At 34.0% G+C, this 19,865-nt stretch overlaps 1 protein-coding gene across 1 annotated transcript in view; it reads right to left on the bottom strand.

Annotated features, from left to right (window-relative positions):
• Positions 1-19,393, bottom strand: part of LOC148617014 (nuclear receptor subfamily 1 group I member 2-like) — a 128,183-nt gene extending 108,790 nt beyond the window's left edge. The window contains exons 1-2 of the mRNA XM_088584267.1: positions 19,260-19,393; positions 6,404-6,607 (exon numbers count right to left, since the gene is read on the bottom strand). Coding sequence (XP_088440393.1) covers positions 6,404-6,607; positions 19,260-19,298 — 243 coding nt within the window. The 5' untranslated portion in view covers positions 19,299-19,393. The remainder of the gene's footprint in view (positions 1-6,403; positions 6,608-19,259) is intronic.
• Positions 19,394-19,865: the final 472 nt, after the last annotated feature.

A 19,865-nucleotide genomic window follows, 5' to 3' on the forward strand; every position in this document is an offset into this window, starting at 1 on the left:
TCCATGAAACTTACACAGAGGTGTTGTTGCACACGAGCTAAAATGATGGAAAAGATGTGATAGGAGTTTGATATGTGTTGAACTTGCATAAATGAACATCTTAGGGAGTGTTCCTCTGCTAAGTATGAATTTGGTTTCTCAGTATGATAAAACGCATACAGATGTACAGAATAATTGAATGCTTTTTCATGGTTAAGAGTGCATTTGGGAAGGTGTGTATCATGTTCTTGAGAGTATATAAAGTAAGATTCTTGGACAGGTAGTAGTAAATATTTGGTAAAGAAACCTTACACGCATACATTCATCTATTCATCATTTTATAATGTAACTATTTTATAGTACATGTACATGAGTAATCAAATTTTCAAATTTAAAACTCCATGAACTAATAAAATTTTGAAAAGCACAAAAATTAATGCCTAAGAGTAAACAAAGGAGTATGTTCAGAAAATATCAAAATCAGCCCCAAAAACTAAAGTATTTCAAATAAATTTGGAAACTGCATAATTCACTGGTTGAATATGTGCCTTTCGTGAAAAACAAAGTTTCTTTGCAGTTAATGTATGTTTTGCACTAAAATTGTTGAGGTAAATAACGCAAAATTTGAAAATCTAGCCGAATTGTATTAAAATAGCTTATTTCACGAGACATTTTTATGTAGAAAATATCGAGCGCATTTATCAAACTCTTTGATATTTCTACAAAAATAGCCTCCTATACCATTACAACACCCGACAAAAAGATTCTGTTGTTCATACTTGCGCTCTATATTTCTGGATTAAAAAACTACCCATAATCCTCACATTTTTGTGAAAATTCTTCGAAAACTGTGTAGATGTATAGTTTTGTGCCCTCCTTATGACAAAATTATAACGCAACAGCATGAATTTTCTGTATATTAGTATTCAGATAGTAATTTAGCTTTAAAATAGCCAAATAGTAAATTTGAAAAAAGTAAGTTGAAACTTTGGCAAAATAGTAGGCCAGAAACTAGTGTAAGTGAATTTACGCCTTTGTCCAACTAGTCAGGCAGACAAGTTTTGAAGAAACTGAATTAGTTTGGAGTGAAGTTCTCTTGCCCTACTAGGCTAATAATATGTTACAAAGAAAAGTCCATCCAATATTAGGTGGCCCTGTAGCTATGGAGAACAGGAGGGAAATCAACAAAGCAAGACATGGGGTCAGATTGACAAGCTATCCCAGGACAGAAGAAAATGGAAATCATTCGTCAACGACCTATGTCCAGGAATGGATGACGGGGTTTAAGAAGAACTGTAGCTATGTTGGACTTGATGTGCTGATCTTAAAATTTTGTTTGCCATGAACAGCAGAAGAATAAATCATTTGACCCCAGAATGGTAAATATTCAATGTACAATTATGTATACCTTCAGTTTATGTACATGTACATAGGATACCATATCAAGTAACAAATTAACTCACTGTAAAGAACTTTTTATTGTGAGATCACACTCCTACATGAACATTTATGAGTGTGAGTGTGTCTCTTGTGTTTATACATGTACATGTATGTTACTATATCATAACACCACTAACATTAACTTTTCAAAGGCAATTTAAAAATAAAGCCAAACCTTCAAAGAGTACAGTCCTATTCTTGAAAATTCTCAGAGACAACCCCAAATAATAAGACTGTATAGGATTCAACTAGCCCACAAAAAGAAAAGTACACATCATTTCACTAAACAAATCATTTTTTACTAGCCCTGGACTTCCAGCTTGTAGCTAAAGGCGAGTACAGAGAGTAAATGCTGCTTATTGGGAAAAAAATAGAATTGAAATAGACAATTACAATTACATGTAGATTGAGAAAGTTAGAAAATAGAGGTTTTTGACAGTTATTTCCCCTGAAATGCACATTTGCAGTGCATTTCAATGGATTTACATTTGTGAATAATTCATTTTACCAAAATGATATGGTAAATCTTGTCTTTATTACACTGGCAAAGTGGTAGGTTATTTTATACCATGTTTCAACCATTACTCCATTCTTACAGAGACTAAAACTTAAATTTACCACTACAATTTATGCTTAGAACCACAGGAAAATTCAAAGCTTCGCCATTATGTTCGAAGAATCAAGCTGAAATCTATGTTCTGTTTTCATCAATGCAAGTTGAGTGAAAATGACTTTTAAGCCATTTCAATGAAAATGTAGATCTTTTTAAGTAGTAAAATGTCATACCTACAAATGCCCTCACTATTGTTGTAAAGCTAATCACTCACTGTATGGACTATCCCCTTTGTTAGTCAAGATTTGAGCTGAAAATGTTACTTTTTGTTGAAGGGGAGATAACACTTGAACTGCCATGTTTTTTTCCTAATCCCAACAAAGAAATTTCATCAGTAGTGCTCAGGTATTAAACCCCAATAATCAATCATTCAATCTTAATATATAGAGCTAATTTTCCTTTTTTTCACTTTTTATTCCTGCACATATGCCCTTATGAAGTCTTCAAAATTGGGATCAGCCCACCACTCAATGCTGGTAAATTTAGAAGGGGGTTTGCAGAAATTTTGCTTCCAAGCCAATGTATCCTATATAAAATTCTTTTCAGATTAAGCTAGGAGCTTGATGTCTGAAATTTAGATGGCAAAGACTGGTTATGTACTTTTTTGTGTAAACCAAGCTTTCTGATTAAATCTCTACATACATGTACATTTTGTACATGTAAAATAAACATTGCAAATAACTTCCTTTTTTCCTTCAAATATACCAGGTATATCAAAACAATTTGACAATTCTAAACTGCTGCAGTAAGTGTAGCACATTACCACCAAAATGCCTTTTTCCTGTTCCCCTCTATTTTCAGATTCTAGCTAAAAACATGATAGAGGACATATAGAACAAATTTTATCAATCTAGAGATACAAGTTATAATAATTCCAATAATAATACCAATCAGAAACAGTTATTACAGTTCATCCATTGTTAACACAACACTTCAATTCCAAAAGGTGTAGGGGCATTAGGCTATGAATATTGCCCTAAAAATACAAATGTATCAACGTTTCCTAACCTTGTAAAGTATATACAATGTACATGTAAGAAAAACTGATGTTTTGAGGCATTAGTTCAATGTAATGATGTCATTCATAATGGTGCCACAATTATACATTGTACATTATTTCACAAAATGTAAATTTTAGTGTTTTTGGACAAACATGTATTTACATCCAGAAAACTTTGTCCATAATCAAGAAACAACTTTACAGGGGTCGAATTTTACTGGAAATACTCGCTAAATGCAAGTTGAATTTCAATTCAGCGAGTTGAAGCTACATCATGCCATCAAATTTTAGAAAGTGTTTTTTTTTATAGCCAAGTTTCACTTTTGAGCATCAGGATCATTAAAATGCTTGATACAAGGGTTATTTTTTCCTGCATAAAGCGTTTTACTGACCAGGGTAATACACAAGACAATTAAATGACAAATTACGGCTTTTTTAAATAACGTTAACAAACAGAAACTCTCAGAAGTAGGCTTAGATCATGCATATAGTGGCATGGTCTTCAAAGACCATCAGGAAATGGTGAAATTTCAAATCATAAAATGAGAATTGACATGAGTGGGAAGGCACTGGACAGTTTCAAGTCAAGGCCATTTGTTACACGCTGACAGTGTAATGGACAGAAAACAAAGAGGCCAAATACTGTCCCTTATGGCCCTAACCAATAGACCTTCATTGTATTTTGATTGTATTTCAGCTATTTAAATTGTTTTATATTACTACATATTAAAAAAATTTAGCAAGTGACAATTTATTTTAGCAAGTAGAAAAAATCAGCACTTGCTTTTTTTAGCAAGTGGTAAAAAATGGGAAAATCGATCCCTGCTTTACATTGTATATGTTAAACCATGCAATCATGAATGTACTGGGTGTTCACTTAATATGAAGTTGTTTCTTGGGTGTGGACACCACTTCCTTGCCAAAAATAAAACTTTCACTTCTCGGAAATAGACAATAATAGTGAATTGACTTCACATACATGTAAACGGAATAAAAGGATGAGGTAAAGAAACAAGGTACATATACATTAACTGTGAGGCTCTCACTGAACTCAAATTCAATAGGTGTCTTCCTTATCCCATAAGCCTTCAACTGTTCAAGTTTGGTAAAATTCTGTTCAGTGTTCTGAAGTTTTGCTCCGGAAACTAATTTTCACCCAAAAATTATATTTTTTTGAAGTCCATGTGACCTTGACCTTTAACCTACTGACCTTAAATCCCTAGGTGTCTTCCTTATGCCATAAGCCTTCAACTCTCCAAGTTTGGTAAAATTCTATGAAGCCATTCAAAAGTTACCTCCCGGAAACCAAATTTCAATTCAAAAATTCTATTTCATGAAGTCCACAAGACCATGACCTTTGACCTTCTGACCTCAAAATCAATAAGTATCTTCCTTACCTTATAAGCCTTCAACTGACCAATTCTATGACGGCGTTCAAAATTTAAGCACCAGAAACCAATTTCAGATGGACAGACGGAAGGACAGATAGATAGATAGACGGACAGAAATACAATTCTATACTCGCCCGCTTTCACCAAAGGTGGGTGACCAAAATAAAATTCATAAAATTGTTTTGTTTTTGTTTTGTTTTTGTTTCTTTTTACCTACACTTTCAATTATTTATTATTCTTATATCTAGTAAATGAATACAGTTTCACCGAATCATTTTTAACCCGTGAAAAGTTTTAACTTGTGCTTCACATGTTTATTACAAAACGGTCAAGGCCATTTGTGCTTTTAAATAAGGGATACGTGTCCGGGCACAGAACTGGAAAAAAAAATCAAGAAATCAGAGATTGACCTAAAGAATACTGTGCATTCGCTGGGCCACATGCTGCACTTTTTGTGCGCCACACACAACATATCCATGCCATTGGCATAAGGGCGCGGTCTGGAATGAACACCGCTTATGCTGTAACTGCTACATTTTCACTCTACATATAGTACTTAACCTGCTTAAATTTATGACAAATAATCGGAATTTCAGGAACAAGGACAAAAGAAACCTGTTTCAGTAATCAGAGTTAATATCAATATGATGAATGATCTTTCATTTGTCAAATTAAAATTGAGTTGTCCCTTTTTGTTTCTTGATAACGTAAATATAAAATGGCGTCTTACAACTTGTTGGATTGCTCAGAGTATTTCCTTACATTTATTTATTAATTTGTGTCATTCTTGCATAGTAACACTTGTTTTTCATTATCATCAAAAGCTACAGTAAATACAGTCGAACTTCAATCGCTCAAACTTGGATGGCTTGAACACCCGGGATTTCTCTAACACAATTCAAAGTACCAAAATTTCCTTCTATATAATCAGTATAAATAACCTTGGATTTCTCAAACTTCAATTTCTTGAACACTCGAACTGACTAGTCGGTCCATTCGGTAATAAATCTTAGAGAACAACCCTCACTAACTCGAACTCATCAGCCATTTTGTCAGCTTGGGTAATAGAAGGTTTGAAAAACTGAAATCCTACCATTAATCAGTGTCACTTTAGTTAATTACAGGTAATATTTAAGTCATCACTAATTAGGTAGTTTTGATCTTAATATAACACTGATTGAAGTTCAAGAATGTTCCAAAGTCAGTATGATGAAAGCATGAAAGAAAATCGAATGAAAACAAATTATTGACCAAGGATCTGAAACTCTGAACGTTTTTTAAAGCGGACACATCATTTTTAACGTCCACAAATCAACATTATCTTTCAAAAGCAAACAAAAAAGATCTACAAACTAACACACCTTCGTAGGGTGTAAGCAATTTTTAACGATAAAGTCGAACTCGGACCGGCAACGAATAAAAATCCGGAATTTTACGAACTTAAGTTTCTCAAACTCCCGATAACTCGAACACATTTCAATGGTCCCTTGCAGTTCGAGCTACCGAGGTTTGACTGTATCTATGGCTTTTAAACAGTAAACCCGAAAACTTTATTATCCGTTCTCAGAATTACACCCCTCCCCACACTGATTTTAAAAGAAACAGTGGGGCAGTAGTTATTTAATCTATGAATTTTCATTCAGTCTGTAAAATTGTACATCGAAAAGCACAATCATTGCTAGAATGACCTGTCACAAATTTCCAAGCGTACGACAAAATCAAGTCAATGTCAAAATAATTCCAGCCAGGAAACCACTCATGCCCAAATTTACCCCACTTTAGGAATGTGCTGTAAAAAACACAGTACTGAGCTCGTGCACAAATTTACTCGGTATTAGGAATGTGTTGCCAAGAAGCACAGTACTGAAAGTGTTCACTTAAAAAATTATACCTAGTTGTCAGTCATGTTAAAAATCAGTAAATGGGATTACAGCAGGTGCCCGTAAAATTGGGTCATTTAATAAAAAATGTGTAACTTACATCAAAGTCCGTTTGTAAATCATCGCCAGCTACACTCATTGCCAGTGGTACATCTGCAATCCCTGGGAATGTTGGAACTAAAACGACATCATCGTGAAGAAAAAAATCGTCTCCAATCCTGGGCCCTAGTTGATGGAGAACAACGTCAGTTGATACATTGCAGCACTCGTCCGTGAAGAAGTTGTTGACTAGGAGATTCTCTACCTTCGAATAGAAGAGCACGTGGAGATCTTGTAATATTATTTTAGCGGAAAGAAAAAGTAAAATTTAATGTTTCACTTTACACGATTGATTTGATTTTAATTTTTTAAGGGGAGGGGGGTGTCAGTCTGCTAATAATTTGATAAATCTTAGTATACTGTACGCTCTTCGATAACATTCATGATATCATGTGGGGTCGTTTATTGCAAAAGTTTTCATATCACAGTATAGGGTTACACTTAAAATGTAACTTTTAATAACGGCTGAAACTCGTCAGTTCTTGAGGATGTCACCACCTGTGATATGTAAAATCCATACAGATGAATAAAATATCAACTTTAAATTGGTACATACGGAAATGTGTAACCCGTACCCGTACCCGTACGAACTTTCCCCCGTGCCCAAATACTCTTTTGCTGATTTCTCTATTATCACGTGTATTTCCAGCCGATATATTGTACCAATTTACAAAATGATACGATGGCTATTATAGAATCAATCATTTTTATTTGAGGTCATTTAGTACCGAAATGTGTAACCCAAAATTTCCATACCCAAAATCAAATTTCAGGTATTTTTGTTATTTGTATTTATTTGATTATTTATTACACATTATAATTAGGACACCATAATATTATTAAATTATTCAACGACGATCGCACCAGATTCCATCTATTCCATCCATGAGGCTTTCTTTTTCATTCTTGATAATGTCGTATCCATTATTTACTGGTACGGGGATTCGTGCTACAGTAAGGTTTGGAATTCAAACTTCGACATTTCTTTTTTAAAACTATATCGAATCTTTCAAAACGTTATCCAAAGTCTTAAAATTAAGTTTTAACCCATGAATATTTTCGGAAAAACGTAAAATTCGGACTTGAAAGGGAGAAAGTGTCATTTATTAGTTTGGTAAGGTAACTTCCGGTTATACGTTTCGGGACTTTTGAGAACCTAAAATCGGTAGGGTCTAAAATGTGTAATCCATACCTGTACCCGTACCAACTTTAAAATGTCTTTACTGATGCATTTTTTAAAGATAATTCAATAAAATGTTCGATTCCTTAAATTGTAAGTAAAGGACTTCTGATGTTTCGTAGATTTGGTTATGCAGTTTTAAGATCATTTTACAAAAGTGAGTATGAATTATTGATTGGAATTTAATTGTGGGCTTAAATTTTAGTTTACGTGCGTCAGAAATGAAAATTCATACAAAAATAATATAACATTGTTTTAATAAAATTTACAGAACCAACTTTACACTTAGTGAGATGCAAATTAGAGAATGTGACATCACTTCTTAAATTGGCGAACTATATTTTAGCATTTTTTTTACCGAATATCCTTTCACAATAAATTACATTTATTGCTAGTGCAGTGGAAGTTAAAAAATAAATATATTCCGTAGCAATTAGTTTGGGGTTAGCGTCAAATTTTGGTAGTTTTTTGTGATATTATTATTATTCTTCCTTCTTTTGAAAATTTGCCACTTATCAAGTTATGGTTATTCGTATAGTCTATGAATTTAATTACAGGTCTATGGTCTATCACAGTTACAATTTTGTACACAGTCTTGATTCTTTCTTAAATACGTATTGTGTTGTTTCCTATATAGTTCAGTTTAACAATTACATATAACTCTTTTATTCATCATTTTTTAAGACCACCCGCTGATTTTGAGCAATATGCACCCCAACAACTATATAAGTGTGTTTATCTAGTCGGGCTGTATTTTTAATAGTGAGATCAAGCTCCTGTGAGCAAACTAATACAAAGAAGACGCGTTTTGTTTAATCCTTTATATTGCAAACGAGATATTACGTTAGAAATGTTCAAGTGTAAAATATTATTTACCAATGTAATGGAAAAGGGTAACTGTTTGAAATAAACCTGCAGTATGTACCCACTGTGGTTACTTTTTTGAGAAATAAAACATTGGCGGATCCAAGGCACACTTGGTGCGACCCTCTTATACTCGAAAACTGTGGTTGATTAAATAGAATAAAAATAGAAATAACTGCTTGGACCTCTCCTTTTCGGAATTTCTGGACCCGCCACTGTAGACGAAAGCCTATTTTTATTAATTAAAATTTCTGCAAGTTTCTAATTTTTGTTTTATACCAGTGTCGTCGAGCATGCACATAAACTAGAGGGATACGTTTTGCATCGAGAATTGCAGACAGTGTATGGTCCCATGGATACATTCAATTTCTCTGATTTCGACGAAAATAAATAAATAAAAAATAACCATATCAATATTTTCTTTTTAAAATAATGCAATAAAAAATAGTCAAAGTACTAATGTACAGATTCAATTCAAATCGATTGTTTGAATTTTTTACGCCTCATGATAAAAAAAAATATGAATATTAAGATGAAGGAGAGAGCCAGTATCGACTTCAAACGCATTTAAACACAAGCGTGCTGTTGTAAATTGTTAGAATTGAACTTGCCATTCTGATCACGAATGACATTCAGGTTGACGTTTAGATTATCTTTAAAATATCGCATAAAAATTCACACTGCATCGTAGCAGTACGCTAGTTTACGTAAATTCAGGTTTGTTGTAGGTTCACATGGAACATCTAGATGAACGAACACAGAATTCTCCGACATCCTGCATAAATAACTACAAACTAGTAGTTTGCCTTTTCCAGTTTTCAAATTTTCAAGTCGAAATACAAATAAGCTAATTAACCCCATGTCGCTATTATCAGTTAAATTATTTTCTTTCGCCGCGATCGTTAAAATGAATGCTGCCTTGAGATTTATGTACTTCAGTTGATAACTTATAGCGCAAGTGCTACAAAGTGTCGCACAGACACCCATGTGTCTAAAAACAATTAGTTTCTGTGCACCTAGTTCCAGAGACACGTACATTAACATAAACGCCAAATACTTAGAATATGCTTTCAACAATAAGGTCTGATGAAGAAAACGGTAGACTAGCTATGCACTTGAAGTCCCTTGAACACCTACACTGATACAGCTCTATGTTGATACGTCTAGTTTTGAAAAAAATATTGTTTTTTTTAACACATGGCGAAATACGGTAGTCGAATAGCCAGGTAGAATTATTATTACAAGTAGCAATAACGCCAGACCACAAACTGACACCATTCCTGGGAAAATTGCTTTATCAAAATTACTATGCACCCGTCTATAGGTAAAGTTCTTTTTTTTGTCATGTTCTTCTGATGTTGTGATGAAGCGGTCAGTTTTTAGTTCATTTGTATCGACGTTTTTTTTTTTTTTTTGTTTTTTGATCAAATGGATACGGGATAAGAAAGTCTTATGTGGCTATGATTTTCGGCACAACGGTCTTATGCCAAGAGTTTTAAGGCTCCATTTTTAGCTCATATGGCTTTACAGGGATTTTTTATCTGTCGAAAAAACATGACCACCGTTTCTAAAATAGAACATAGGGGTCAGACTGAAGTTTTTCCCATATATCTGACGTCATGGGTAAAATGTTCAGATTGATGAGATCTATCTGTGGTCAAATTTTCCTGTACATTTGTTATGCCATGTTGGAGTTATTGCCCTTCGTAAATGCTGTCGTTCTGAAGTGTGCAAATAACGATAGCCTGGACCACATTTCTTTGACGGAATCACTGTCCTCTTTTTGTAAACAATTTGGATCTGCCCCTGCATAGAATATGAAGATAACTTTTTAGATTGGTTATGGTACTCAGCATCTATCAGTATTGATATTGTCTTATCTGTCATGATTGATGACTATTTACCATCTCTTAGGGTTTTCCTTCCTTATTGTGCGTCTAATATGAACAACTTGAATATCGGAAGTGAGACTGTTTTTTTCTTTTTTTTTGGGGGGGGGGGAATGTATAGAAATAAAAAACCAAATTAATCAGCACATTTAATTCGAAGTTAAAGTTGTTTATTAGTTTTGTTTGTTGGTGTAAATCTTGTTGTTTTAGAAATAACTATAATTCAAAGGGACCTAAGTGGTTGTTTACTTGAACCTTAGCGGGTTATGCTAATAGAACCATTCTCCTGTGGTGGTGTAGCAGTCTTTTAGGTGCATAATAAACAATTTGACGTTAAACTACAAATGAAACCCTGCGATATTAGAAAAAAGTTCAGGTCTCTTATTTTGGCCATTTTTCTAACAAAGGAGTAACATTACCCCCGAAACCATCCTGACGTGTCACCCATTGTATCGAGTATTTTTATTACGGTTACCGCCTCCTGACACCGGAAGCCCGGAGATGACAAATAAAAACGAAACTTTGCATAGACGATGGTAAAGAAATTTCGATAATGCATTTCTCGGAAATTGTGTCATTTTTGGTATGGTGTTATTGCTTCTTTCTTAATCATTCTTAATCCATTCCCAGGACTAGTTTTGCCGTTTGTGTGTTATTATAATAGAGTTGCATGTGCATGGCTAATGTTCATGCACTAGACACGATTGTTCAAATTATATTCTAACACTTTATCGTTTACAAGTATGCTAATGTGCATGTCTTTGGAACTATGTATCCACAAATTAAGCGCTTTCACATAACACGTAGGTGTCTATGGAATAACTTGTAGCACTTGAGCTATAAAGCTTACCAACTGAGAATAAGGTAGTTGAGAGGATCATGTATCTAAGGATATGATTTATTTCAATGATTGTGGCTTAAGTTTCGACCTGAATGTCGATAAATTGAATTTCGACCTGAATTTTCAAAAAATGAGCCTGTCTCTCAGACAATGATGGATAATCAATAGCTAGCCAGAATAGCTCTGATATACCTCAGCAACTAAGATATACATGTATATCAAGGCTAGAAACCACTAATTCCACTTCCCATAGGCTTCTATGCTAATTTCGATATATTCAATGGCTTATCTGGACTTTACCTTACCTTTAACCTGCAGAGGACTATATATTAGCATGATTCTACATATGTCAGCTCACAATCCTCAGAATGGCATGTGGGGTTAGCAGACTTGCGGTGCAGTACTGGTCACCGGAAGTGAAGGGTCTATAAATAGCATGGGAAATCCCAGTGTTTTCACAAGATAGGGGTATATTTAGAAATCGTTATGGAGATTAGGCTTCACATCACAAGAAGCAAAATACACCTATATAATGAACAGAAATGTTTTTTCTTTCAGAAACTGTTTAATTTTTTAAAATAAAATGAGAACTTTTTTCACAGCATTATGAGGAACAGGGGGTAATTTCTGCGTAGGACTATTTTTGCTCCAGATGCTCATTGGTTGAATTGGTGGTCTATATGCAGAGGGGAAGATGGTATATTACTGCGAAAGGGAAATTTGTAATTTTAAAATCAAAATCGTCTCGTTTGTTATATATTTTTGCAATGAGACGACTGTCGAACTAGTGGGAAGTGTTCACTGTATATATACTTAAGGTAGACAATAAGCGATTTCTATGTTTTTACGTCTACGTTAACTGATCCACGGGCTCGTAGATGAATTAGCCTCGAAATTGATAATGAAGCAACGTTTAAATCCTTTTTTCTCAAAATATTTCTTCAAGCTTTACATCCTTATTTACGTGTTAAAATGATTTAAAACTCAACTTGAATTACTTCTCTAACATTTTTTTCCATGTGGCATGTATTGTAAGAAAGACGATGTTTTCTTATTTCCAAGATTTTATTAGCCAGGCCCTGAATGCAACAATTTTTCTTTGTGAAAGTTCAAATAGTTTAAAATGGTGCATAATTAAAAAAAATATTAGGATGAAAAATACGCTTAATCTAAACAGTGGTCCTTAATTTACGGTCAAGTGTATATAAGGCCAAAATATATATTTATATATATATGTCTGCTTTAAATCATATTACATTATTTAAAATAATGGACTTGACACATGTCGAGTTTTGTCAACTTATCGAGCTTCTCAACAGTATACTAGCAAATGTCCTTATAAGTCAAAGTCTAGCTATATACTTAAACGGTAAACTGACGACCTTGCCCACCCAGTGTTTATTTTAATGATTTGCTCAAAAGCTAGTGTATAGACACAGACTTGTCAGTGTGTTTTTTGGGGAGGGGTTGGGGAACAAATGATTGGTAGACTAGATTATATACAATTCATGCTGAAAATGGGATTATTATCAGTGATGCAACGCCGTTATTGACAGCTTGGAAATTGTAAAATGCATATGGCAGTTTCTGTCAATATAATTCACTTCTGAATCTTTCTTTTGGCATATTCCTAGTCACTTTCCCGCTTTTTTTGTTTTTATTTTTGTTTGTTTTCTTTTGTTTTTTTCTTTTTGCTTTTATTGCTTTTGTTTGTTTGTTTGTTTTGTTTTGTTTTTTACATTCTATGGCGAAAAATACAAAAAAGATATTTGAACGAAACACTTGTAGAACACGTTTTAAATAACATGACAATGAAGTTACACTGAAAAATAACTGTATATAGTCTAAACTGTCCACAACAGAAAGCAGGAATTAATTTTGAGTACATTTAGTATTATAATAATTACCTCTTCCTGAAAACATGAACTTTCAGTACGTGGGCTGAGATACCCCCCCCCCCCCGTGCACCCCCCACTCATCAACCAAAATATGATTTTCAGGTACCCTTATACCTCCCATTTCAGTATATTTTTGTCGCAAAAAAATTCACTGAACCATTTTTGTATTTTTCGGCTACTTTTTATACCTCGTTGAGGCAAAAATCAAATTTTTTAATATTTTGATTCCACGAACTTCTTCTTTCTTCAAAACGAAGTAAACTTACATGTATAAAAATCATCATGTAGCCCAATGTCTCAGCTTTACAATGGTACCAGTACTGTTGCAGTAATACTTAGGATTTTGGGAAAAAAATGAATAAAATATACCCCTTCCCCGCCGAAAAATTGCTTAAATTGACATATTTTTCAATGTCAAAACCCCTAAAGTATTTATACTTGTACATCAGTAAAAAAACGGTTTACTTGGTATTTTCTGTTTAGTATTATCACAATTTAAACTTCTGGGGTTCTTTTGATAAATTTTGCCAATTTTCGTAGTCAAAATTTATCCAAAAATGCAAAAAATCGGATTTTCGAATTTTCCGTGCAAGTCAGATAAATTCTACTCTACAAGTTATTGCTCAACTGAAACGTTTCAAATTTGGTATCATTCGATAATTTTATTTTCTACAAAAATAAACCATAAAAAAACTAATTTTCAAGAAAGATTTTTCAAAAAAGGTAAAAATATTACCCCTATCCCTAGAAAACTGGTCATAGTATCAAACAGAATTCTCATTCACATCATACCAAGAGTGTAGAACTCATATTTTAAGCATTCATAATTAAGATAAATATGTATAAAACATGATCTTTTATTAAGAATTCCGTAGTTTAAACAAGCTTTTATGTGAAACAGCACATTAATATTATGCCTAAGCTACAAAATTAGCCTTAGCAATAAATATTTGAACTTTTTCATTTTATGTTAGTTGGGAAAATGCCACCCCTACCCATGAAAAAATGCCTCAACATGAATTTAACATGGCAAATAAGGGTGTACATTAGACATGTTGGGTTCTATTGTTTTAATTAGCGGTGTATCTATCATATCTTTTCATTTCAGGCGCCATTTTTTTCAGATTCAATGTGACAATAATGAGTTTTTCATAAAATGGGGAATTTTCGGAATTTAATATTTTCTTCAATTTCACCTATAATTGTCATTTTTTTCAAATACTGTACTTCTAACAAGCTTTTGTATATTTAAACACAATTATATAGTGTCTTAGCTTTCTAATGAATTCAAGTAATAAATATTTGAACTTTTTCAAGACCAATTAGGTAAAAAATTGCCACCCCTACCCATGAGAACAACACCTCAACATGGACCAAAATGTTAATTTTAAGCATATAATCGATGGAAAATAAGACATGTTGGGTACTTGTGGTTTATATATCGATGTATTAAACATATGTTCTCATTATTTCAGGTGAGTATATTTCAGTTTGAAGTTGACAATAATAAGTTTTTCATAAAATGGGGATTTTTTGGAATTTCGTATGTTCTTCCATCTCACGTGTAATGGGTATTGTTTTTCAAGTTACCTACTTAGAACAAGCTTTTGTGTATTCAAACACATTTATAGAGCAACTTACCTTTCTAATGAGCCAAGGCAATGCATACTTTAACGTATTCCAGGCCATTTAAGCGAAAGGATGTAATAAGGATGCTGATACCGTAGTGGTATTAATTCAATGTGGATCCTGAAAAATTCGAAAGATCTTTTGGAGACAATCAGTTCAAAACTATTATCTGAATATAATAGCATTAAAACGTATGATTTTTTAACACTGTATACTTCTTTTCAACACTGTATACTTCTATTCCCCGTACTCAGTTAAAATCCCGACTTAAAAACATTATACATCGTTGTTTTTCCAAAAAAGATGGTACACCTAGATACAAATATATAGTTCTTGGTAGAGATTCCTCGTACTTTGTAAGAAATAATTCCAAATCATCTTCCAAATACGCAAAGGTAGATGTTTACAAAATACTGGAGTTTTTAATCGACAACATATTTGTCCAGTGTGGTGGACGTGTTTTTCAACAAACGGTCGGCATTCCAATGGAAACAAATTGTGTTCCTTTACTTGCTGACCTATTCCATCACTCTTATGAGCCTGACTTTATAGCTGATCTGATCCGAAAGAAAGAATATCGTTTGGCTAAATCCTTTAATCTCAGTTTCTACTATATAGATGATGTATTATCTTTAAACCCTAATTTCGGGGATTTGATACATCGTATCTATCCCAAAGAACTTGAGATAAAGGATACTACAGACACTGTGAAGTCAGCCTCATACATTGACCTACACTTAGAAATCGATGATAAAGGAAAACTATTGACCAAACTTTACGACAAACGTAATGACTTTTCATTCAGAATTGGCAACTTCCTTTCATCTGTGGCAACATCCCTTCAGCACCTGCGTATGGAGTGTTCATATCACAACTCATACAATATGCCAGAGCTTGCCGAAACTACGCAGATTTTTTGTATCGCGCTAGAACTCTAACAAATAGGCTTCTGGAACAGGGTTATGTTGCTACAAGATTGAAGTCATCACTACAGAAGTTTTATGGTCGTAATCATGAACTCGTGGATCGTTATGGTGTATCCATCTGCACCATGAAACCTGATTAAAATTTTATTCAACGGGCCATAGTTTTTCTTTCCTCGTTTGTCTACCCCGGACGACTTTTTATGAGCAATTCGGCGGTTGTCTCTAGGAAAACAGAGGACGCTTACTCTTCCGGTGCACCTAGTCCATGCTCTCAGTTTTTAGTGGAGTCCGAGTTGTTCATTTGCTTTTGTTACTTTGTATGTACTATTTTAGTTACTTTATGTTCTTTGTTGTGTATGTCTGTTTTCCATGTCTGGTCTTTGTCCCTGGATTATATTCTTTTGATTACCGCTATAACCTTGGTAGCCTTGATTACTCTTTCATGGGTAGGGGTAGCATTTTCCCACCTAATATGGCATGAAAATGTTCAAATATTTATTGCTTAGGCTCATTTTGAAGCTTAGATATTTTATTAATTTGCTGTATCACATAAAAGCTTGTTTAAACTACGGAATTCTTAATCAAAGACAATAACGGGTGATATAGAACAAAAATCTGAAATTCTGAAATTTCCCATTTTTCCAATTTTATAGTAATTGTCACCCTAAAAGAAAAAATACTAAGCGCCTGAATTGATCAGATATGTTTTGTACATCTTTATCCTAATTATGAATGCTTAAAATATGAGTTCTACACTCTTTGTATGATATGAATGAGAATTCTGTTTGATACTGTGACCAGTTTTCTAGGGGTAGGGGTAATATTTTTACCATTTTTTTTTAAATCTTTCTTGAAAATTAAATTATCTATCGAATGATACCAAATTTGGGACGTTTCAGTTGAGCAATAACTTGAAGAGTAGAATTTATCTGACGTTTACGGAAAATTCGAAAATCACATTTTTTGCATTTTTTGATAAATTCTGACTACGAAAATCATCAAAAGATCCTCGGAATTATAAATTGTGATAATACTAAACAGAAAATACCAAATAAGGTATTTTTTACTGAAGCATAAATACTCTCGGGGTTTTGACATTGAAAAATATGTCAATTTAAGCGATTTTTCAGCGGGGTAGGGTACATTATTTTCATTTTACCCCTAAATTCTAAGTGTTACCGCAACTGTTTTGGTATCATTTAAAAGCTGAGACATTTGGCTATATGATAATACCTAAATATGTTTAGTTTGTTCACACATGCTATCCAAGGAAGACTTAGACGGTCAAACAAGTCACAAAAATCTTGGCTTTTTGACCAACTGGGGTACAAAGATAGTCTTAACTGAAAAATAATCCGAGAATATTCTTTGGCGACAAATTGATTCGGTAATGAGAGGTATAAAGGTATCTAAAATCACCATGAAGTTGATGAGTGGGGGTGCACGGTGGACCCTCCCAGCTCATGGACTAATTTAAAGTAGTACAAGGTAAGCGAAATTTAAGTTGCTTCCTTCAGTCTGGAAACACTATATGTTAATGCTTTTGACCGCCAAGCAAAAGGGTAGATCCTAACGAACAGCCTCTGATACCAAGATGCAGTCGTCGCTGTTACGGTTTTGTCTTTCTAGTTTACACCCTCGTAGTTTGAACATTGGCCTACTATGGCTTGTGCATGTACGAACATCGGACCACAAGTGTTTATGTATGAAAGGACTTGTATACATTGAGTATTCAAGATCACCAGACACATCCACTCATTCCGAGAGTTACTATTCAAGATCGAGGCTCCGACGACATCCTATCTCTCTTCTTAGAGAGAGAGAGGGAGATGTGTCTGGCAATTTTGAATATTCCCTGTACACAGACTCGACGACCAGAACGAAAAATATATAACAAAGGAAGCTATAATACACTTGAATGTGTCGTGTACAAGTTGCAAGTTTGTATGCATTACAATCGGAACAGTAGAATTATTTCGGACAAAAAAGTTCACTGTACTTTCACGATTGTGCTTGAAGCTGTCCACAAACATTAAAAAAAACTGGAAGACAGGGTTATAGCACTTATCTTGCTGAATGCAATTTAAAACACTAGTGCAGAAAGCCAAATGTCATGTGTAATTCATGTTGTCATAGCTTTGACATGCTCTTTGAAATTTATCAAGCTACAAATTACACATTTTTGTTGATGCGAAATATGTGCGAATATGACCGTTCTCTTCTACATTAAAATAAGTTCTTGATCAGTTCATACTGGCATATGAGAAATTCCTCATTTTAAACAATTGCTAAAATTGTTTTAAAAAGTGACAAAATTGTTGTTCACGATCGTTAATATTGTACTTCTCGATCAAACTGAGACTTCGGATCCATTATTACAGATTAATATTTGAAAAAAAACGTAGATCTACTACGAATTATGATACGTTCAAAATCACAACTTGTACACAACATATACACCAATAAGCTTCCAAGACCCAGAGTACATATTATATCAGACTGAGAACATATATATTTTTTTTCAAATCTTTACGGTCATGTAAACAGATTATATGTACATCAGACCAACTCAGTTTGAACATTTGGTGTAACACATTATACTCGGCGTCACATAAATAACATACTGTTAAAATTTGAATAAAAATATTTTCTACGACTTTATTGACACCAACCGTCGTTTAAATTGTCTTAAATGACTTGCTCATTCGTTTAGCCAAACAGCTTCTCAAAAACAAGTCGCTTATTAGCTTAAATCATGCGTAACAAATCCTTACGGGAAAATCCCATACTAATATCCGCCATGTTGGTTTTTACGGGACGATTTGTTTACAAACGAAGTGCGTAAGTTCCCGTCGAACTCCGGTGACAATCGTCTGCTTGATCAACTTCTCGGTATTATACGTTGTTCGCGTAAAATAAATCCGAGATATCCGAAATAACGCCGAATTGCATTCTGGGTTCTTCGGTTTTTGGACAAACCATTTAAACGTAAACAACATCTCCTAGCAACCCGATCACTGTAAACATGGCCGACTTTTTACAATGTAAATATTGCCACCTAGAATTAAAATCTGACCGGAATTTAACGATTCAATGTTTAGGGAGAAGCCGTTTGGCTAAACGAATGAGCAAGTCATTTAAGACAATTTAAACGACGGTAGGTGTCAATAAAGTCGTAGAAAATATTTTTATTCAAATTTTAACAGTATGTTATTTATGTGACGCCGACTATAGGACTCCCACTATGTATAGATCACCATTTTGTCGTTGTGCTTAGAGCTATAGAGCTACTTATATAGTAAGTGGCTACCTGCACTATCCTTTCCCACGGGAAAATTATTGCAAATCATGAAAGAAATAATTTAAACTATCGTATCGTAACTTTATAATACAACATCCAGAAGGGCACCCCGGGATTACTAGAAAAATATAATGACAAAGGGGTCAAGGAAAGTTTAGATAATGCATTGATTTAAAGTGGGAAGACCCAGTCACACAAGTCACGACCTTTGTGTCCAAAATTACTCGCGTTATTTGGTTCGGAGGTCTTCCCCGAGAACCACAGCACTGCCATGACGTTATAGCACTAACACACATCAGTTAATGCATGCTGAGAATGCAGGAGCATACCTCTGGAAGACTTTGGAAGACGTATTGACTAAAATCCATTTTTCAACAACAAATATATCTCTTCATCACTAAAAAGACAGCCTAAATATTCCACATCGTGTCGTCGGAAGCACCTGTCAATAACCAATGGAAGGGTTTGTTAAAAACTGATGTGAATTAATTTTGTAAGTAGTCAGTCGATTAGTCATTTATTGTTTTATGACAACCAATAGACAAATGTGGGAAACGTAAAACGTATTGTGACGTCAGAAGGGGATTGCCCGTCATTCCCCCTTTATGGAATATTACAATGTAAATTTTGTTGTCTAGACCTCTGTGTAACAAATATAGATGGTTAAAAAAACACAGGAAACAGAGACGATCTCAATACATAGCTAACAGAATAAAATTCAATTATACATGAAAACGGAGGCTAACGGGCGGGTCCAGGTGAGGACGTAATGGGCGTACGCCTCCCTTTAAAGAAAAAAAAACAAAACACAAAACCATCATTATCGCTTAATATTGAATATGGCGATTTATCATATCCATTCATTAAACATGTCATGATCTGGTTTCCTTTTATACCGAATCTCGTAATTACGCCCCCCCCCCCCTTCATAAAAT

Source organism: Perna viridis, chromosome 5 (assembly GCF_037379345.1).
Source record: "Perna viridis isolate PV_CMFRI_1.1 ecotype Kerala chromosome 5, ASM3737934v1, whole genome shotgun sequence".
NCBI classification, from domain to species: Eukaryota; Metazoa; Mollusca; class Bivalvia; order Mytilida; family Mytilidae; genus Perna; species Perna viridis.